The sequence below is a fragment of the Nothoprocta perdicaria genome, unplaced genomic scaffold (genome assembly GCF_003342845.1).
Source record: "Nothoprocta perdicaria isolate Ctin4 unplaced genomic scaffold, notPer1 scaffold_420, whole genome shotgun sequence".
NCBI classification, from domain to species: domain Eukaryota; kingdom Metazoa; phylum Chordata; class Aves; order Tinamiformes; family Tinamidae; genus Nothoprocta; species Nothoprocta perdicaria.
The window spans coordinates 72084-94512 of NW_020455667.1; the positions used below are offsets into that span (position 1 = coordinate 72084).

The window sequence follows — 22429 nt, forward strand, 5'->3', positions numbered from 1 at the left end:
CAGCAAGCACCCAGCTGAATGAAGCACTATGTTTAAAACACAGAGACAGGCTTGTCTTTATCTTCTAGGTGACTTTTTGGAAGCCAGATATCACAGCATCCCAGGATGGTTGAGGTTGGAAGGGACCCCCAGGGCTCCCCCAGCGCAGCCCCTGCTCCCGCAGGGACACCCAGAGCACGGGGCACCCGGGCGCATCCCGGCGCGCTGGCAGATCCGCAGAGCAGGAGCCTCCGCAGCCTCCCTGGGCAGCCTGGGCCAGGGCTCGGGCACCCTCCCACCAAACAAGCTCTTCCTCACGGCCACATGGAGCTGCCTGGGCTTTAAGTTCTACCCATATTGTATTTACATTTGTAGTATTTACAGGTATTTACATTTGCACAGTGCGTCCATGCATGTCTGTTGATAAGCAGAAGTCCTTGTGTCTGTCCAAGCTTTGCCAAGTCCATTATCCTCACTTTCAGCTTCTCATCTTTGATGAGGAATTTTGGGGCAACCAAATCAAACTGAAGACTCGCTGATTGTCCTCTTAACGTTCAGCTTAGTTTGCTCATGATTTACCACCCCAGATCCTCCCTATCCTCCCTAATGTCCCAGTTGTCACCACAAGAAGCCAAAACCCTTTAAAATGGCAAGACTGAACATCTTCTACATGAGCCTGACTTCAGGTAGGCTTCAGGTTCCTCCCATGCCTGCAGTGGCTGAAAGTTGAACTCTGGATATTTGAAATGCAGCAGTTCTCCCATAGCACTAATACTTCCCAGTGACGGCTTGGAGGGTAATGCAGCAGTTTCCACATTTGCAGCCTTCATCTCACATGGGTTTCTGAACCTGACAGGTTTATTTGCAGAAATACTTAGAAGTGAAATCATGAGGACACCGGCAATAAAGCTGAGGAATTGCTGGTTTCGACCATGGATGCTGAATAGGGTAGAAAGAACATGGCAGTGCCCTGAGAGCTGAGGACAATTAGGATTGCTATCAGAAGGTAATTTGGACCATTAGCGGGTTTTTAAAGTATTATAAAACACAGAGGTGTTTTCTGGGGGTTCAGCAAGGAGAATTTGCTGTGATTTGCGTTGCAATGAGAGCAGAGCTTGGCCAAAACTCAGTATAAAGTGCCTGCAGTTCTTCCGGACCTTTCCTAGGGATGAGCAATCCATATGGCAAGCTTCTTTTGTCCGGGATGGCTCCAAACCAGGTCACCTTCTCCTATTCACAAGCAATTGTCCCCAGAATCAAAGGGCGACGTGAACAAGATGCCATCACCACTGCTTCCACAGATGGGCACCATCACCTTCCCGATGAGCTGGAGCTTGACCAAGAAGTGCAAGAGGAAAACCACTTGACAGAGCAGCTTTTAAGCAAATCATGCAGATTTACCTGTCATTACCTGGCTCTTAACGCTGGCGCCCAGCATTTGCATTGCATTTTGCAGCCACGGATCTCAGAACACTTGGAAAAGTGAAGGCCATTAGAGGATGAGGACCACTTAGCATCCCGCGTGCCATCCATCCCCTTGCCTTGCGCCACAGGCCTCCCGTCCCGGACGAGGCTTCGATGGCTGATGGAAAACAGGCTGCAGCACTCGAGAAAGCGAGGTCGTTAAAAATTGATGTAGGAGCCCCTCTCTATCACTCTGCCGGCGTAAAGGGGCTATAATTTACGGTCACTTTGAGGCCCCTTTCTGCTGGCAGGGCACCGTAAAGGGGCCTCGGGACAAAGGAAAATCAGGCCCGACGCCGGTTAAAATTGATGCCTTTCATTTCGCAGTCAGGCCACGCTGCAGCGGTGAACTCGGCCAGCGCTTGTGCTTAACCCCACTGTTTCGAATGGACTCAGTTCAGCTCTTAAACGGGTCTGTTTTTCTCACAAGTTGGGCCTTGGGTTGTTTTTTTTTCCTTTTTGCTGTCACTGAACCCGGACATTTTGCTCGATCGGTTGCTTTTTTTTCAGAGAGACCTTGTGTTAACACACAGCCTTACTTAAATGCCCAGTTAAAGATGATCTGCACAGGCCTGGCCTAATGCAGCAGGAGAAACGGTGAATTCTCTTGCTATGGCAAAAATGCATTTCCTTGTGAAGCAGAAAAGCCTGCACATTTCTTCCTGCTGCAAAACATCTGCCTTTAAGTTAAAAAGCTGCATTTAGACAGCCTGTGTTATCTAACGATGTCCTGCAGCTTCTATAGAGCTTGTTCTAAATGAGCACTTTCATTTTAGCTTCTTAAGCAGTCTCATAATCCAATTTATTGTTGTTTCATTTAAGAAACAGAGCAGTTAGTGCTATGTTCTGTAAATATTACAAACTGAAAGCTTGGTCAAGCCCCTTTTTTGGTCATTCTGAGCCTTCCTAATCTACCTTCATGTCACGATGAGGTGTCTGAAGGGAGATGCCCTTGTCCCAGGCTGATCCCTTTCCTGCTCTGCCATCCAGAGTGATGGTTCAACCTTCAAGACTGGCAGAGAGCTCCTGAGGACTCAAGGGTTGCTTTGATAGGGCCTGAGCTTTAAGAGGTTGTTTTGATTTGTGTTATAATTTTGATGATAAAATTTCCTAGCTCGGATATGGGCCAGCTTTGCTGGATCCTAGGAATTAAAACCATATAGGTATCAGTCAAGTAAATTAATGAAGAGCTTTTGTTTTGCTGTGAAAGTCATCTCCTAGTGCCTTTCTTCTTTTCCCTTGAAGGTCTGCAGCCGAGCTGTTCTTATAGATTATTACTTACTTCTTTCTCCAGTCTCTAAACTTTACATCAAATATTTAATGGTTTGAAAATAAACATTATTTTTCTGATCTGGATGCCGAGCATTGATGGTATTCCATCACAGACAGCAGGCTCATCACTGTGATGCTGTCCCACGCATCGACCTGGTGTGCGGGGTCAGCACGTAGCTTCTTGTTAGGATTACACTAATTACTCTTGTTCCTGTATTCCTTTCCCCAAACCCAGCAGCCTTAAACGCTGGGGATTGTCATGTAAATAAGTGACCTAATTAGCAGTGCTTTTCATTGATCCTACATGAGCAGTGCCAGGAAATCAAGGTCTTGGTAGAGATGTCTCCAAAGAGCCTGCTGTCCACATCAGCCCTCTGCACCTCTTGGTTCATGCATTAGGAGCTGTTTATCTCTTCTGAAGAAAACACCTCATTGATATCAAAGACTAATAGCAGTAGATCCACATTCTTCTCCTTTGTTTTTTGCAGGTAGCAGCTTAGCTAGAGTGTGGATGGATCAAAAGCATTTCCACAACTACTGTGACTTGTGGCCTCCCCATTGACAGCAGAAACTTTCCCACCATGTGTGGGCTAAATGTTTGATCTCATCTAACTGGCATTTATCTTCATACAGGATTTGAGGCAAATGGATCTTAAATAAGCAGGAATCAGGGAGAAACAGTCTCTGTGTGAGTCTGCTGATGCAGGGCACAATGTTCTGCTGATGTGACGTGGTCTTTGCAATGTGCCCATCTCCTTTCCTGTGAGTCAGTCTAGTGATTTTCCATTCTCCACCCTATTTGGAAAAGATTCATAGTCCCTTGGATTTTCAGATTCACACTCTGTATCCTGCTGGAAAAGACTCATTCCTTCCAGTTTGTCTTCCAGCATAGACCTTCATGTTCCTAATCCTGTTGCTTTGTAGACCAACCAACTTAAAAATGAACATTCCCCCATACTGTTGTGTTCATACATGTCAACTCACAAAAAAAAATACAACCCTTAAGGTATATACTTACCCATATTTATCTCCTTTATACTTTCCTCACCGTTTTCCCACCTTTTTGCAAAGTGCATCGTAGCTCTTGCGCTTCAGGACACCAGCTGACTTCAGCACTTCCCTTCCTGGCTCTCCTAGTGAGCCCAGAAGACTCTAAGGTTAAAATCCTTTTTACAAATATATCTCTGTCAGGATGTCTGCTATCCAGAAATGCTCACCCAGCAAAAAATTGAATTTATGCTTGTGTTTTTATGGACAATTTGATGGCATCTCAACAGGTTTCTAGTGCTTCCCCCTTTCCCTTCCCGCTTGATCAACTGCAGACCCAGCATGCTGCAACTCAAACACCTTTGAAATGCATTAATTTTATGCTGTGGGCATTGTGTTTATTCTTAAGTTTATTCTTAAGTCTCTGAAGCATTCTTTATTAACATGTATGTTAAAGTAGTCTCTATGAGCACTGAGGACACAGGGCCTTTCCCAAAGTGGGTGGCATAGAGGGTTTGAGTTTTCCTTCCAGTTGTTTTTGCTGGTTCATTCACAAATGTTCACATCTTTTAATATTTCTTCTCTACTTCTTGAAATCAGTGGCAAAGCTTTTGCTGACTTCAGTAGGGAAAGAAATGAGCTTGGAGTGAACTGCTGGCTCCATGGGGATTGATGGAAGTGTCTCCGTTGGCTTCGCTGGAGCTGCAGTTTTGCTCTGCCTTTAATGAGAGCCAAGTGAAGTGTGTGGCTGGTTTTGCCTCGCCAAGCACAAAGAAGGGTGGGAAACATTTAACAGGGTCTGAATACCCCCTGTAACTCAAAAGTAGATTAATGGGCATTTACTAAGCTTTGTAAATCAAGTTACTTCTGCAGTGGTACAATTCAACCCAAGAAGCAATATGTCTTCTACCCTGAGAAGGGTAGGAAAGAGGAATGTTGCCTTTGAAATTCCTGAAAATAGGAAAATTTAACATGGAGGAGCCTTCTTAGCTACATCACATTGGGATGACCTACAGTGAGCTTCTTCCTTATTCCAAGTCTACCACCATGGTTGCTCTCCAAGGCCTGCCTGCAGCTGCACAGTTTGCATCCCTCAGTGAAGAAACCCTGCTCTGCAACCCACACAATGGATTTCAGTTTAGAGTTTTGTAAATGAATGAAAACTTTAAAAAAAAAATAATAAAACACCCGTTGCAGACGTGAATGCAAAATATTCAGAGGAAAGTGTTGGGCGGGCAAGACTTCCCACGTGTTATTGTAGGATGGAGCTAGATCCTCCCACCGCCTTTCTTCTTCCTACCCCTCTAGCTCTCAGACAAGTTTTTTCCCTGATAATCCCTCTCTTTACAGCTACATATGTGCAAAAACTAGTAGAAAACAAACCACTTTTGGAGGAGTTATTGCCTTTTTAAAAGTGCTAATTTCCCTGTGAAATTTATGCCTGCCAGCAGAGGCAGACGAGGAGCTCCACAGGCAGCTCTAACGAGACAATTCATTAACCAGCGAGTGTACACACGCCATAAAAAACATTAATTCACAAAATGAAAAACTAATAGAGTGTTTAGCCTGTTCTTTATCACTGCTGACAGTCTGTGCTCTCCTCGTCATCAGTGTTTACTGAACTGATGGGGGCTGCAGCCTGGCCAGCTTATCGCCGCTCTTCGCAGATGAGTTTGGTTGCTTTTTCTAGCTTGACTTGATCCATCCTATCTCCCACTCTTGAATTTTTTGCCTGGAATTAAAAAAAAAATGGTGGTGGAAGGTAGATGACCGACCTGGGTGGCTGTTTTGGGAGGTTTTGGGGCATAAGTTCTCTGTCCTTCCCTGTCTTCATCACAGCCTCAAGGATTTCCATCCCAAGTGGAACCCTCTGCTTTGAAGATGTTCCAGTGTGATCCCAATCCCTCGTGCTAGGGAAAATGATTCGTTAGGAGGAATTTGCTGTGATTAATATTAGAGAGAAGCTCTCCCTGCCCCAGCTGACTGCACTTTCTGTGCTTGGCCTTTAAGTATTGGCCTAACTTTGCCCCTCGGCGTCGGCGCAAGACTTGGCCATTGATCCCAGTAGAAGCTGAGCCAGACTCAGCAAATGCCATCCTCACGTCTTCTGTTTGAAAGAGCTGTTAGAATTTGTCCTCACCTCTTGGTATTTGTTTTGTTTTCTCAAAACTCAACGTGCTTTCCCATGTCTCTGTAACGGTCAATACGAGCGGTGTGTGCAGAGCCCCTGCTCACACTTGCGTTAAATGTTCTCCCTATTGCAGAGCTTTGCAGGGATAAAGGCCACTCACTTCGCTCAGTGATGGGGCTTGAGTCCAGCTCTGGGACACATGGTTTAGTCCTGCACCAACTCTCATTGCCCCTTCTAATGTCTCCCTGCACGCATCTCTATGCAGCTCTTGCCAAGAAGGAGCTGGGTGAGAGCTGGACCTCGGTGCTGACCTTGGGCACCTTCTGATTATCCTTTTATTGATCCTTAAATATGAACCAAAGGGAACATTGAAAGATGCTTCCTCCATGTAACTCTGCTTCTGATCCTAAGACTAGATCCATCACAGTGCATCTGGATTAAGGACTGTGGTTCCTCCTTCTCTTGTCATCTGCTGGTTGGAAAGCCTGCAAGTGGGTGCACATGCTGCTTCACTCAAGGGTCTTGGCCCTGTTACCCTCAACGGTTGTTGTTTCAGCAAAGCTGTGGACAGACATTAATGTGTGCAAGGAAGAGCATCCATAATGTGACTAATAACATGAGTTGACCTTATCCAGAGGCCTGGAAGTGAAGGTCAGAGCACTGGTCTGCAGTGCCATGGCCCTTGCCAGCTGCGTGGGCTGCAGACCTGGGTTTTGGTTTGCATGAAGAGGACAACTGATGCCGTGATGGAAATCAAAGCGCTAAATGAAAGTCATTGGGCAGGTGGCTGAGGAACTCCTTTCCCTGGAAGTCTTGAGAGGTGTCATTGCTCTTACTTATTTTTCTCTCTTAGTAATATTTAAAATCCATAAAGAGAACAATTTAGGCCAGAAGGAGCAAAGCTGCAGTATCCGCATGAATATTTAAAGCAGTCTGCCACTGCTCAGAGCCCCGAAGGTTCAATCCACACTTCTAGCATGGGAGGGGAAGGTTGTCATAAGCAAAATCTATCTTTGGTTGCTCCGTTCCTATAGCTCTGAAAGGAATTTCATGAACTTTGGGAGAATCACAATCCAGTGCCAGATTTTGTGGCTCGTTCCCTCACTTTTCTGTAGAGCTGCAGCTCCGAGATGCCCCAGACAGACCAATTTAGAGGTAGACAGTGAAGGATCAGTGCCTTAGAGCTTCAAACAGGACTTGTGCAGCCAGAAAGCAGCCCAAGTGGCCCTACGAGGCTGCAGATGGTTGTTGTTGTTCATTATTTCTGTAGCACCACGGGTGTGCCGAGAGCTTTGCAAGAGGATGAAAAGAGAAGGCCCCGGCTCTGCGGCGAGCGTGCGCTGCAAATTAGATCAAGCCTGCATCCCAAGAGCCAGGAGGGATCAAAGTGGGAGGCGAGATGTGTAAGCACGGCAAGAAAAGTGGCTCGAGAGCAGCGTCCTGGTAGTTATTCCCACCGAGAGCAAATCATTTGAGTTGATTTGCTTTGTCTGCTTCTCTTTGGCTATTGAGGGTCTTTAATCTTGGGCAAGTAGCACGTTCCCAAGTTTCCATGGCTTAATCCTGACATCTCCATAACCCTGCGTGGAGGGTCCTGGAATTGCTCGTGTTTCCACTCGGAGCAGGTCTCAGCAGATAAACAGGCCCCCTCTCCTGGCATTTAGCATCCCTCAGAAACCTCCCTGATCATGACATGGGGAGCTGAATCGCTTACAGCGAGGGATAAAGTTACCCAAGTTCTGCATGCTGGACACGGAAGCATGGAGAGAGAACGTGACATGTCAGCGGTCCCCATAAGAGACCTGCTCGGAAACAAGAGGTAACCCCAAGTCAAAGCATTGCAAACACCTACCCCACGGCAATTCCCCTTTGATTCCCTTTTGCATGCCCATATCTGCAGCTGTTTCTGGGCTGCATCTTCTGGAGAGCAAGGGACGAAGAAGCTGAAGTTCAGGAACATGTGATGTGGCCCCTCACGTCACCCACGAGGCCCTCACACTGCATCTCGTTTCCAGATACTACTTTTCTCCCTGCAGGGCTGTAAAACTTCACCGCGAGTCTCTCCCCCATGCCCCTGTAAAGCAAGAATGTGTCATCTGGTGGAGAAAAACGTTTTGCAGGTTTATTTTTGTAGCTTTGGATTGCACTTTAGCCCAGGCAGAGCCTGTAACCTTCGAAGGATTTCTCTTCTTGCACTATTAAATCACTGAAACGCGGTGGCCGCTGCTGTGTTTGAGCACGATGGAGCCAGGCAGGCTGCTGAAGGCCTCACTTGCTTACAGAGACTCATTTATGGCCAACGCTGCAGGTTTGGTTTAATATTCCCAGGGCTGAGGCATTTACATCCATCGATTTCCAAGGCACGCGCTGTCAAGAGGCACCAGCCTCACACAGGATTGCACGACGCCAGAAATCATTGGTGACAACTGGTGTGTGAGGTTTATTTTTCACAGGTTTGCTGGAATGAAACGTTCCTTCTCTTGTGAGTGAGACGTCTTGGCTGTGCTCACAGCAAGCTGGAAAAAAAAAAAAGAAAGAAAGCCCCCCAGGCTAAAGCACCGTTATTATGCAGCAGCCTGGGAAGCCTGAGGAAAGCAAATAATATTAATCTGTTTAGGCTGCGAGATGATGAGGACCTATGGAACAAGTTGTTGGCCACCGCGTACCCAGCCATTGGGTATTTTGGCGCAGATAACTCGTGTTTGACTTGGCAGGAATGGGCCAAGGTCCTTAAAAGGATGAGAAGGGGAAGAAGCGATGGATGGTGGCGTCTCCTGCTAATCCATTGAATTCCTCCTCCTGTTCCGCTGGAGATACCTCTGCTGCCCTGTGGGCCAAGAACTTGGAGTGTTTTTTGGGTTATCAAACGTCCATGTATTGCAGCACGTAGGTAATGGTCTGCCCAAAGACCCTTTCCAAGGCTCCTCGGTAGTTTAGGCTCTGGTTATGGCATGCTGCTCCCTTTCCTTCTCTGGGTTTGTATCATCAAGGATGATGGAGGTAAAACCATTCCGAGCAAATCCTAAGGAAACAGGATTTTCTCGCTGCATGGCACAGCAGCAGAGCGGTCCTTTCCACGTGGCCAGAGGAGGAGAAAGGAACATTGATGGCTCATCTGGAGGATGGTGGCTCTTGCTGGAGAAGTTGGCAGGCAGCGTGATGTGAGGGCCTGTGGCTGGGCTCAGATAGTTTCAGGACATCTCACTTGAAGGTTCTCCATCCTTTTCCTTCTCATCTTCTATGATTTTTACCTTTTTTTTGCATGGAAGTGAATGTATAAGGAGGAGGGTGGTCTGTGAAAGACCTTTCTGATCTTGAAAACCAAACGTACACTTGGTGTCCTCATCTGGCACGAGAGAAACCAGAGGACGTTCTCCAAGCCAGCACCTACTAGCTCGAGTCCTCCTTCTGCCCACGGGGGCTATGAACCACCAGAAGAACTTGTGTGCCCAGGAGTTCAGCAAGCAACAGATAGTCCTCTTATCCCCACTGACAAATATAATCACAGCTTCACTCAAATTGCTGTGAATGAATTTTGAAGAGCAGAAAAATGCACGTGTGTCTCTCCCTTGCAACTGAAAGGAGACAAATGTTGTGTTTCGGTGGATGGTCCCTCCATCTCCACTGCTTCCAAGGAGGCAAGCTGCAGGGAACTCACTCCAGGAGCTGGCTCAGTAGAAGCTTCTCCAAGAAGGATAAGAATTTTATTAGTAGTTGACCCAAAAGATTTTCTTCATCGGTAGAGGGGAGGCTTCTTGCTCTACACCAGGACTAAGTAAGCACCCCTAGAGTGGCTGCTGCATCATCCAGATGTCCTGCCACCCTCCAGTGAAACAAATGACCATTGGGAGCCTCAGAGCTTAGCGGTGGCAGCTGGACAAACATCCTCTTCTCTCCCACACCTTCCCTCTTCACATGGTTATCTCGGAATAGAGGCTGTGCAAATAAGGCCATCACCCCAGCCGATAATTTCTTTTCCTTTGTGGAGGAGACCTCAGTTGTCAGTGAGAACCTTGCAGAAACATCTCTCTGTTTGAGGCAGGAGGGAATCCTCATTATTTCCAGTCACCCTGAGCAGATTATTACCACCCTTTCCCCATTTCTTTCTCTTTTTTTCCACATCAGGCCAGTTAATTATGTTCGGCAGCGCTTGCCATGCTCTGAATTTCTTTATCCATTGCAGTCTCTTTGTTAGAAGTGAAAAAAAAAATCAAAAAACTTTATAAATTTCTCTGTGATTGGAGGACAGTTTCATCTGTGCACATTTTTCTCGCTTGTAATTCACGGTAAAATTAGATGCACAATTAGGCACTTGGCTTTGTGCAATCTTTTCCCTTTGCTTTGCTGCCTGCTTGTCATTGTACCACACTGTCTTAACGTGTTTACCTCTATTTCTGTTTGTTTTGCACAAAACGGAGTGGGACTTTTCAGCCCATCATTTCTTCTTTTCTTTTCCAGCTAGACTTGAAGGTGCACTTGATTTTGTGGGCGAATCCAAAGATCAGCAAGGCTCCTTTTTCAAAGCAGGGCTTTGGCTACACAAACAGCAGCAAGTAATATTTATTTAATCAGTCTCCATCCAAATGGAGGTTTTATCGTCAGCAGCTCCTCTCTGATGGATAAGTCCATTGTGCCCGGAGTTGAGCTGGTGTCTGGCGAAGTGTTTGTCTGTTGTGGAGCTAACAGGAGTGGAAGAAAAGAGAATAACAGCCATTTATTACTGCCAGCAGATAGCATATCTCCATTACTCAGGTTGATCACAGAGCAGCGATGAGCCCAACATGTGAAGAAACCACGCAAGAAAAAGCAGATAAAGCAGAGCAGAAGAGATGGAGAAGCCTTCACGGTACCCGTCATACCTTGTTCTCAGCTGCAGCTCCTGTTAGCTGTGTTGAAGAAGAATTAAATGGAAACTGGAAGGGGTGTGTGGAAGTGCTCGTAGGGTATAAAGAGGGTGGAAAGCCTCTCTTGGAGGCATCCGTGAGAACTGGTTGCCTTTCTTCAGCTCTCGAGAAGTTTCTGATTGTTCCATCAGAAATGAAATGTCAGGGTTAGGCTGCTACTTGAAGAACAATTTTGGCATTTAAAGAAGCAAATATGAATATGAGTGAGTTTAGGCTGGAAACTAGGGTTTAATCTCTACCTTCGCTGTTAAGAGATGGGAGGTTTTGAAGGAGTCACCAAGGGAAGGAAAGAGGGTGGAAATGTGAACAATTCTCAAAGGACAAGTTCCTGCTCAAGGTACAATGCCAACAAGGGCTGGACTTGATGATCCAGGATCTTGCTTTCGGTCATATTGTTTAATTCAAGAGGAGGATGCCCAAGTAGGGCTGCCTGATGTCAAACATTGCTAATCACGCTGTGCAGGAAGCCGTTTCTAAAGTGATGGTTGAACAAGGGCTTGAACTCAGGTGTTTGGGATAAGCTTCCTCTAATTAGGACAGAATGTATGATAACAGCATGTTACTCTTATTATTGGAAATCTTGCTTTAGCTCACAGTGATTTGTGTTGCAGGGGAGATGGTTTTGCATTCAGGCAGCATTGACAAAATATAGTGGGTAAAAGCTGTAGAGTTATATCTTCATTGGCCCTGTTCCAAAAGAACCATAAATTCATGGTGATTTATGCCAATATTTTAAGGGATCCTCTCAGTCTGGGATCAGGAAGACTCAAGATGGAGCTACACCCAGCTTTGGTTTCAGTAAGGCTAAGAAAAACTGTTGGTGCTGTAGCACCCTCAGCCCACATCTCAGCCCACCAAGGTGGGAGATTCTCCAGAATGGATTTTTTTCCCAAGAAATCTCAGTGGGATGGACACAGACATGAGCCCCCGTAGGTATATATAAGGATGGTGTATATGTAGGACAGCAATGTTCAGGCCTTGAAGATGGGATGAATCACATGGTACCACCACCAAAATGCCCATGGGTATGAGAATGGAGGAAGGGGTTGAAGGAGGGAGGAGGGTGTTGGTCTTGCTCCATGCAGAGATGATGGGCACCCAGCTTGTGATGTGGCCTTAGTCAGGTTGCCTTTTTGCTCCAAATTTATACTGTGAAGCAGAAACACTGGTCGTTTCCATGCTTATGGTGGGATGGCAATCAGTAGTTGATGAAAATGTGTCTGCAGATGTTCTGATTACTGAATAAAAGATTGGGGTTTTTTTTTTTTTGAATCATCTCAGCTGTCCCCTGTGCACAACAGCACCTTGGTTCAGGCATAACTTTGGAGACAACCCCACAGTCAGCTTGTATCTTTTGCTTGTTCTTCAACCACTTCAGTGCCTAAAAGATGTGGTTTTTTAACAAGAATGAAGGAAGCCTCCCACATACCTCTGGAGGGATGCGGGCAGGCAGAGAGATCAGATGATTCACTTGAGATATGTGACCAAAAAGGAATATGTTTCCTCTGAGTACCATACTGTGACTCCTGAGCAGCATTTCTCTTGATCTAAGCAAAGCGAGATGAATGTCCCTGGAATGTGCAGCTACAGAAATACCCATCACATAGCAGGGTCTTTCCAAGCAAATGGGTTCTGGTGGCTGATTAAACCCCTCAGATTCACTTTGGGATTTAATCAATTGCGGCTTGTTGCTTCATATACTCCCGGATTATATTGCTCAGCCAAAGCTGGGAGAGAACGTGCATAGTCAGGATGGGAGCAAACAAGATGCTGTAGCTGCTCAAGCAGAGCTGTGCTGATTAAATATGTCACAAATATATCCTCTTTTCTCTTGCTAGCCCTGTCTCCTGGCCAGGATGGCCATGCCAGCATGGAGCACCTTCCAGCCTACGAGCAGATCATGCAAAGCCTTAGTGAGCTGGCCAAGTCTTTCCAAGAGATGGCCGACCGCTGCCTACTGGTTCTGCATTTGGAAGTCAGGTAAAAGGCCTGAGTGCGGGGATTGTGGGTGAGCTTTGGAGTCCATGGGCTGAAAATATATCCAGAGGCACCTGTTACAGCACCTGGGGCAGATATATTTGTTTGCTGTAGCAGCTAAGTTCAAGAGAATGGAAGACATTCCAGAAATGCTAGATCTCATCACGCTTGGACAACCCAAAGTGGGAGGGAGACATGAAGCCTAAACTGGAAGTTCACAGGGAGGCTGAGTCCAGCACTTGCTGCTCTTCAGCTCTTGTGAGACCTCTGCTCTGGACTTGCTGCTAGGAAGCTGTCTTAAACATCACTATAATTTATCTACGTATGGACCTGAGTAAGTGGATTTCCCTCTCCTAGAAGATAGTTGACTCTCAGTGAAGTAGAAATGACCTGGCCCTACAGGTCGTGGCTGCCCATCGAGCTCAGCAAGTGCCCATCTCTTGGTCCTGATGCGGGAGGAGGGCAGCACAAAAGAACTGTTGCTCTTCCGTTGTCCCCTGATGTGGCAGCGATGAGGAAAAATGCGTTTTCTGGGGCTTTGTTCTTGGAAAATTGCACAATGATGTTTTTATAGTCTACCAGGTGCCTGCGCATTCATCACCCATTGTGCTTTGGATTGTAAATAGGAGCTTTTCTTACTACTTTTTCAAGCAGCAACAGAAACCGGGGGAGAGGGTGAGCACCAGCTGGGTTTTTTAAAAGGCTGGATAATTTTATTATGTCCCTGACTACACATGCAAATATCAAAGGCCACAAGTCTCTTTCTTCAGGCTGCCAGCTGTCCACTGTGGGGCTGGAAAGACTTTTTTGTCCCCCCGTGCATCACCCTGTCCAGGTGCATTTTCATTGCTCCGCTCTCTCTGAAGCATCAAACATAAACGAGTGTCAGGAGTGGGCAGTGAGCCTTGATGGACCACCAGCTTGCTCTGCTGTGACATGTCCTGAGCCGTGTCACGTCGTGGCGTGCATTGGCAGAGCCCTGGTGAAGTCAATATGTAGCTGTGAGAAAAAGACACATTAGTTATTGTCAGCAGCCCTTCAACCCGCCATCCGTCATCTGCCCACCACTTCATCATAGGCATCACACATGAGCTGAGGCTTGAAGAATTTGAGGAAGAGGTTGTTAAGGTATGGAAATGGAGCAGGTTTCCAGCTGAGATGTATTACGAGGTGATGCCGGAGCTGACCTGGAACTTGTGGTGTCGGCACCAGTCTGGACAGGTTCCTGCATGGGTTTCCCATCACACTTGACCGTTCATTTGCAAGCAGAAGTAAATGCAAATGCAAATTGGGAAGCGTTTTGGCTGTCTCTTTGGAGCTGAGCGTTTCCTACCTCCTCTAGTCCCCTGCTTCTCACAGCCCCAGTCTGAAAAGGAGCAGGGAAAGGCTATGCGAATGGCCAGGAAAATCCCCCCGGATTTAGCAGGCTTGCCCTTGGGATTACCCTACATTGAGCTTGCTCCTAATGGCCAACTCAAGGACGTCTTCCAGGAGGCTGGGGTTAGCAAAGCCAGGCTATGTTCATCAGAACTTCTGCCACCCCAGCACTGCTCCCTGCTGCTTAGGTCAGTTCTGCGCTAACTTGAGGTCTCAGTGCACCAAAGATCCTCAGTTATAAATGCAACTTCAGCAGTGTGAGGGATATTTCATCCGGGTTGTGACTTGGTCCAGTTTCTCAGACAGGTGATGTTCAAAAGAACCCAGAGAACCTCCTATCTCCAACCCCATTACATGATGCAAGTGAAATCCAAGTACTACTGAACTCCGAAGTTTTGTTGGACACCACATTTTCCTTTATAGGTTCTAGAGAAATGACTCAACACCCTAATTATGTTTTTGTTTTATTTTATTTTGGGGTTTTTTTGCAGAGCACTAGCAGAGGATTTGAGTGCAGAGGATTTTTCCACTGATGGGAGAGCTCACTGCCTACAGACCTTCTACTGAGCAGGTCACTGGAAAAGAAAATATTTGCAAGGGCGTTAAATCCTTGGGAATAGGCGCAGACTTCCTTGGCCTGTTAGTTATTGTTTCATGTCCCTTGACTCACTCTTTTTGCCAATTATGCCCATTGTTATAGTCCACAGAAGGAGATTCCACTCAAGTAGTGAAGTACTTGCTGGACCAGCCTGAGTGAGGTTGGAGCACCTGGTGAAAGGCACTTAGCATCTTATCAGTAGAAGTGTAGATCACATCTAATGATGAAAGGTCCTTTGTGTTTATCTCTAAAGCTAGGACAGTGGCATGTCAGGAGGAGGGTGCATTTAAGGCAGAAGTTGCCTGCCATTCCTTAAAATCATGGTTATTTTTCACTTCTTGGAACATTAAAAGGAAATAAGAAGGCAATACTTGGGGCAAACTGTGTATTCTGCTTGTTTTGACTTTTTTATTATTAAAAGAAAGATTTTGACCTGAGCTTAGCTGAGCTCAGTAGCAACTGTGTGTTCCTGCAATGTCCTGTGTTCATGGTTTTCCTAATGGGCAAACAGCAGTGTCTTCAGAGGACCTAATGGCAAAGTCAAGTCAAGGTGAACAGAAACACCTTCACATCTGGAGGGAGAAATAAAAGACTAACCTGGCTCCAAGAGCAGCCTTAACCTCTGCTGAGGTGTGAAGGAAATGCTGCTCATCAGATTCTGTTTGAGGACTGGCTAGCACATGAAACGTTGGGTTAATTATTTAAAAATTGTAAACTTTGTTTGCCTTGGTGGTGGTAATGCAACAAAAAGTCTTCACATGAAGCAAGCAGAAGAACATAGAAACATTCAGACATCCTGCAAGGATCTTGGTGCTACTTGGTGGGTTGGCAGAAGGAGGTTTTGAGGTTGACATCAAGGCCACGGAGCACATTTTCCATGCAGAGGAGTGGCCTCTGCAGTTCTCCTCCTCCTTACCAGTCTCAGCTGAGAAACCAAAGGCAAAGCAGACAATGCAGACATATGCTCCCTCCAGATCATTCACTGATGCCTCTTGAGACCTGTGTTTTGTGGTTGATGGATTTTCATTTCCTCCTCTGGGACCTCTACAGGCTTTAGTGGATTTGAACATGTGGAACTGTCAAGTTGTTGCTGGCATTTCTGTTCATGACAAAAAGAACGTCCTGCTGCAGGAGTTTTCCCATCTAGAACCATGTTTTTTTGGAGTGTCACCTGCTGTCATTTTACCCCTTTGACTTTGCTGTATTACGACGTTTCTCTCTTCTGCCTCGTAGGGTTCATTGCTTCCACTATCTCATCCCGCTGGCCAAGCAAGGGAACTACGCCATCATCGCCAACGTGGAGAGCATGGATTATGACCCCCTCGTGGTCCGGCTCAACAAGGACATCAGCGCTATCGAGGAGGCCATGAGCGCCAGCCTCCAGCAACACAAGTTCCAGTACATCTTTGAAGGTCAGGCACTCCTCATCTCTCTGCTGTTGTCACAGAGGAGTATGGGGAGGAGATGAAGGAGGTGTTCCACAGTGTGTGGTACCACCAAGAGTTTCATTTGGATGAAATGACTCCAGTCTTTGCCCTAAACTGAAAAATTTGTCCCAGTAAGACACAGATTGATCAGTGAGATCCATGGAAATGTAGGGTACTCAAAACCCTGTTGCCTCCACACCATTTCTGAGCATGTGTGGCTGAATAAAAGAAACGGGCTCATGCTGAAGTCAACTTACTGAAAGCAGTAAGTTGATAAACACACAGGACAAGTTCTGCCATAGGAGGCTGTAGAACATGTGTATATATTATGAGCATAGCTCCATTACAGCACCGTTTCTATCCAAAGTGTAGCCATTCCATTTCTAAAATTACATTTAGAGAACATGAGCTGTTCTGATGTCTCATCTGTTCTGATAACCTTTGAGAATATAAATCGTGATTTGGTTCATCTCCCCTCTATTTATTTGTGGCACTGACGCACACCTTGGTTGCCTGTGTGGCAGGATGTCATTTCATGCCTTGGTTTTTCAGAGGCAGGAGAAGGTGGGGACTGGAGGTGCTCCTATATATTGTGCTAGCAGGGCTCAAGGCTTTCCTGGCTTGCTTAACCTCCTTGTGCACTGCTTACTGGTTCAAGAGAAGGTCTTCAGTATCCCCACATATCCATATAACCATTTCATTGTACAGTTTTTCGTCTTGTGCTGAACAAGAATGTTGGACACCTTGCCAAGTGCAAGACTGGAATATGCGCTGCCAAGGGACAGGCACTTGTTGGATGTGGACAGAGCTGATCCTCCCTAACCTGAGTGATCACCAGCACACTGAGGACTCCTCTGCTACCAATTAGGTCTATGGTATCTGCTCAGCTTAAGCAAAATGGCTTTTCACAGAGGACATAGGGACCACAGAGGTCCATAGGGACCATTGGTCCAGAAGGCTGGATTTCTACGCACAGCCTTTTACAAGTGTAGGCAGCTTTAAAGTCAGTCTTAAGATTTACGTATAAACAGTCCTCCTTGGCTGTACATGAGCAAATTTTCCTAATTTAGGCCTTTATCATGCTTAGTATTATTCAGACCTGTGTACTTTTTTTTTTCTATTTGTAATGAGGTGTGAATAGATGCATCGTTCTGGTGTTGGTTGTGACCAGCTGGCTATGACTTTTAGTAGGGGAGGAAAGATGAAGATCTCATTCGGATAGAAGACACACATTTGTGAAAAGAGGTTCTTAACTTCCATGTTTGTTCTCCCATAACAATATTTCTGTATAAGATTTACAACCAAATCCCCAATTTTTCCCCTAATCATTAGCCTTGCCATGTGCCTGTACTGCTGTCTTTCTTCTCAAACACCTGGAGCAGAGGTGCTTTCATGGTCAGAACACACATGAAATGCATTGAAAGGCAGCCTGTATTTTCCCCCCAAAGGTTACTTTTTCTGCTGTCATGGGCTGAGTATTTATGAGAAAAAAAAATCACCTTTTTCTTTGATTATTGGTAGAAATACTGTAATTTCTAAGGCGGTGAGAGTAGTGATCCATCACCACGCTGGAGAGAGGGGCATCAAAAGAGTCATCATCTGAAGCTTCATTATAAATCTAGCGCTCTGTACATTTCTGAGGGATCAATGACTATGTTAATGCAACTTGGAGTTTGCACGGTTATATTTTTACTAAGGAAGAAGACTTTGAGGAAAGACCTCTAAAAATGTTGAAGGCTGTTTGCAGATAGGTCCTGTGGTGTTTCCTCTTCCAGACTGCATGCATTGCTTAATGGAGCCCGTTCACTCTTCTTATGATGAATTATTGTCACTAAATGTCTTCTTCCTGTGATCTTTGTGATTTTTTTTCCCTTCTCACAGGCTTGGGCCATCTTATTTCCTGCATCCTTATCAATGGTGCCCACTATTTCAAGCGCATCAGTGAATCCGGCATCAAGAAGATGTGTAGGAACATCTTCATCCTGCAGCAGAACCTGACGAACATCACCATGTCCCGTGAAGCCGACCTGGACTTTGCAAGGTGAGCTGTGACCTCCGTGTCATCGAATCACTCGCTACTTGGATGTCCATGGGTACAGCCATGGCTCCTTTCAGAGGTTAACCCATCTGTTAAGTTGGATGGATCAATAAAATGAAATTAAAGTGACACAAGTGTCCGTCAGAGGGGTCCCTTTCCCCCTTGTTGTACGGGGGGGGCTTGCTGAGATACAGTCAGAACAGCAGGGTCTGAGCTTAGCATCAACCTGGAGTGGAGATCCCACCAAAATACCTATGTGTAGGGCTTCTTGGTGGTGCAGTTCTCTGAAGACCTAAGCCCAGGAAAGGAGAAGTTTCTAGGTGTAGGTCTTGGGTGAGACTGAGGCCAGGGGGATCTTGGGCCTGATGAGTTCTACTTCGGCTACAAGCTGGTAATTTTTTGAAGATTTAAGCTTACCAAAACAGCATGCATCAGCCTAAGGGATTCCAGATGTCTCCCTTCAACTTCTGTTGCTCTTGCTCTTCAAAATAATGGCGATACCAAAATAAAAACAAGACGTGTCAGCTTGCAAGTATGTCACCCTTCTTGCTACTTCATTTGCAGAGTATTGCCTAGATCCCTGAGGCAGTAAGGGGTTCAGTAATGGGTATCTGAGCCCAAAAAATAGCCAAAGGAAGAAGCTGGACGTTGCATTTTAAGGCATATAGGTCAAATGACAAGGTCAAATGACACAGTTTTGTGTGATGCTTGGATTTGAACCGGTACAAACACTGGAGGTGGTTGGTGTCACTGTTTGGCCATTGGTCTTAGGGACTAAATGATGAGAGAAGCTTGACTGCTTCAGAGGAGGGAAAGGAGGGTATGACTGAGTGCCTCATTTACTTGCACTCTCATATGGGGAATGATCTCATTATTGAATTAGTCTGCTCATAATAACATTGACATGGGGAAGTTATGAATGCTGAGGCCTGAGGGAGGCAGAGAAAGAGAGCGAGCTCCATTACTAACTCTCCAAGGAACATAATTCCCAAATTCAATCTTTCCCTTTTAAATGTTTTTTTTTTTCCTATTCAGTTGAAATTTTCAACAAATTAGCCCAGATTTTTTGGCAGGCAGAGCTGGCCTCGAGCATGTGCTATCCACAGCTGGCAGCCACAGGACAAAATGCTGACCAAGTGCTGCAGGAGGTGGGCAGAGTAAGACCAGCCCTTCTCTGCAGAGGTATCTACACGTTGGAAGGATCGAGTGGCAGCAGCACCGTGACTTCCAGAGCTGCAGAACTTCATGTGGGGTTTGACAGGACGGGTGAGGAGGGAACACGCTCCTCCTTCCCCATCTCGCTCCGCTCTATGATGTGCCAGACCAGCAGGTTTGAGGACATCAAACGCAGACACCAGCCCTCTTCTTCCATGAGTTTCGTGGCAAACAGATCTCCTCCTGTGCCCTTTTAGCTGCTCGGCCACCACCGTCGAGAGCTGTGGAGCTCACTGGCTGTACCTGAGCTTTTTGCACAGCAGCAGCATCTACCTGATGGTTCTTCTGATTCACATTTCCCCCCATAATACAAATTCGACAGCTAAAAAATGCCCTTTTCTAGCTTTTCTCACTGTCAGGCTTCCCTCTTTCTTTTGGGGCTGATTTCTCTGATATTGGAGTGTGTTTTATCCCTTTGTTCTTCAGATGACTCCCGAATGCTTATCATGTGGATTCCCCCTTCACATAAACAAGTCCTCCCTTGCATCCGAACCCTGCCCTGCTCACCTGAATTCACAATTACCTGAGCAAGCTCTAACGTTCCCCTGGGGATCCCAGTTACCAAGGTCTACTCAAACGATAAAATCAACATAGCGGTTCCCCCCTCCGAAAGCACAAGATGAGATCAATGATGTCGGATAAAAGTGATTTGTATTGCTGTGATCCCTCTCCTGTATGAATCTTTAAGCGCTTTGTGCTGTAGCTATCACTTTTTGCCTTTTTGAAGCTGAAAACCAGAGAGTGAGGGGTTATTTCACATGTACAAGCAGGGCCAGAGCTGACTGAGAAGTATTCGCTTGCCCTTCTCCTTCTCTCCCCCTGCCCTCCTGCTACCTGGGGTGTCTTTGCTGCCTTGCTTCCAGGTGGGACGTAGATGATCCTTACTAATTCTAGGGGATATTATAGAGATTATTTTAGAAGTAACACACTGTGCCAGCTCCCTTTTTGCTCTCTGCATCTGCCCTTATGCAAAAGAATTCAACATTCATTCCAGTTTCTTTATGGAGCTTGTTTGAAAGAAGTCATAGGCGCTCATATGGGATCTTTTGGGCAAGGAAAGACGTGATATTTATTTTTTCCCTGCAGAAAATAGCTTTTAGCAGGCTTTTATAGAGCTCTTTGTCCTCCAAGTAGGATCCAAGTTGCATTTCAAGGCACCTGACTAAGGGCTTGTCCCAGATGGGCAGTTTGGTACCGTGTTGTTTCCTTGCCCTCTTTGTATTCGCATGCCCAAAAGAGCATGATGCTCAGAGGTCAAGGAGCAAAGAGCCACAATTAACCATAAAGACATCGTCCTCCTTGCAGTGTGTTTTAAGACAGTCCTTTTCCAGAGGTGGAGGCACTTAGAGGTAGCAAGAGGCTTTTTCAAGGCTTGCTGCTTTGGGAGTGCTGCTCATGCAAGGAGTGAGTTTGCTCCAACTGAGCTTTGCTTAGAGGTTCTCACGTGAAGGTAGAGATCACAGGATCCCAGCATCCCAGGATGGTTGGGGTTGGAAGGGACCCCAGTGCTCCCCCAGGGCAGCCCCTGCTCCAGCAGGGACACCCAGAGCACGGGGCACCCGGGCGCATCCCGGCGCGCTGGCAGATCTGCAGAGCAGGAGCCTCCGCAGCCTCCCTGGGCAGCCTGGGCCAGGGCTCGGGCACCCTCCCACCAAACAAGCTCTTCCTCACGGCCACGTGGAGCTGCCTGCGCTGCAGCTTGGCCCCAGGGCCCCTTGGCCTGCCACTGGCCACCACCCACAAGAGCTTGGCCCTTCCTCCCTCCATCCTCCCCTCGGGTCCTTGGACATGTAAAATGTACATGACATGGGCAGGGAAGGTTGACGAGTGTCACGACTCAGAGCGTGAGCACGTTTCCATCAGGAGAAAAAGCAGCTGCTGATTTCTGCAGGCTCTGGGAATGAGCTCTGCACTGGCGGGAATAAAAAACACTGGTTCTGACTGCTGAGATTTGTGCACTTCTCTGCATTGCAAAAGGGCATTTGCAGCGTTTCTTGCCAGTATTAATAGGTTTTCCCTTACGTGTGTGTACAGTATCTAGGGCAGCAGAAATGCAATCAGTTGTTAGGGCACTCACTGCTGCGTTAGAGAAAAAGCAGCGTTTTCTTCCTGTATGCATTATGCAGGCACATGCTGCAAAGTCTGGGCTTGAGAACGGATTCCAGATGCCTCCAAATTTCTGAATTTTCAGACCCATCTGCTATGAGAGGGATAAAATCCAGCTCTGAATTTGGATTCTTGTTCTTATTCTTTGTCTTCTGCCTCCTTTCCTGCCCGTCCTCTCCTTTACCCCTCAAAATAAACTTATATGTTTACACAGAGATTATGTCAGAGATAAGTCAAGCCTGGGCTGAGTTGCTGATTCAGCATTATTCAACATAATTCAAGTCTTAGGTGTTCATTTTCTATCAGAAAAAAAAATGACAGTGTCTTTCAGAGAGCTGACAGTGATAAAATTGCCTTATTTTCCAAAGTGAATTGTGCTGGTTGTGAGAGGAAAGGAGGGAGCAATGATGAAATGTCTCCATTTCATAAAACACAATGTAATTTTGACCTGGTGAACAGCTGAACCTAAATGAACAGTTTTGAATATAGCTTCCTTATCATTATTATTATTATTATTGTTATTATTATTACCATGTAAGCTTCATTATTGGGTCGGAAAGTGTAGTCTGCTGCTTTAGGAGTTTGCAGCATGGGAACCAGCTGTGTCTACAAGCACAGGAGTTGCATGGAAGGTCTTCCCAGCTCTTGCAGTGACCACCGTTGGTCTGGGTTTGCTCTCCAATTTGTTGCTCAGTGTTAATCATTCCCACTCTGTAAAATGCTCTCCACGAGAGGCTGACCGGAGGCTTCAGGTTCTTCAACTGCAAGAAAAAGAGAAAAACGACCCAAGTAGAGCTTAAGGGATTTCCATGGGAACACAGGGAATCTTGTAAGACATGAGGAGGCGCTTGGTTAGCACCTGCAGTGTAAATCCATGTGAAAGAGCTCAGTTAATGCTAAGTGAGGAGATACAGAGATTAGAAATGTCTTTGGGGAAGGTAGCAGAGCCTGTTC

At 46.2% G+C, this 22429-nt stretch overlaps 1 protein-coding gene across 1 annotated transcript in view; it reads left to right on the forward strand.

Moving 5' to 3' along the window:
* LOC112953149 (exocyst complex component 4) overlaps nt 1-22429 on the forward strand; it is a 100771-nt gene that overhangs the window by 61183 nt on the left and 17159 nt on the right. Inside the window, exons 6-8 of the mRNA XM_026046151.1 lie at nt 12576-12717; nt 15923-16101; nt 17998-18157. Coding sequence (XP_025901936.1) covers nt 12576-12717; nt 15923-16101; nt 17998-18157 — 481 coding nt within the window. The remainder of the gene's footprint in view (nt 1-12575; nt 12718-15922; nt 16102-17997; nt 18158-22429) is intronic.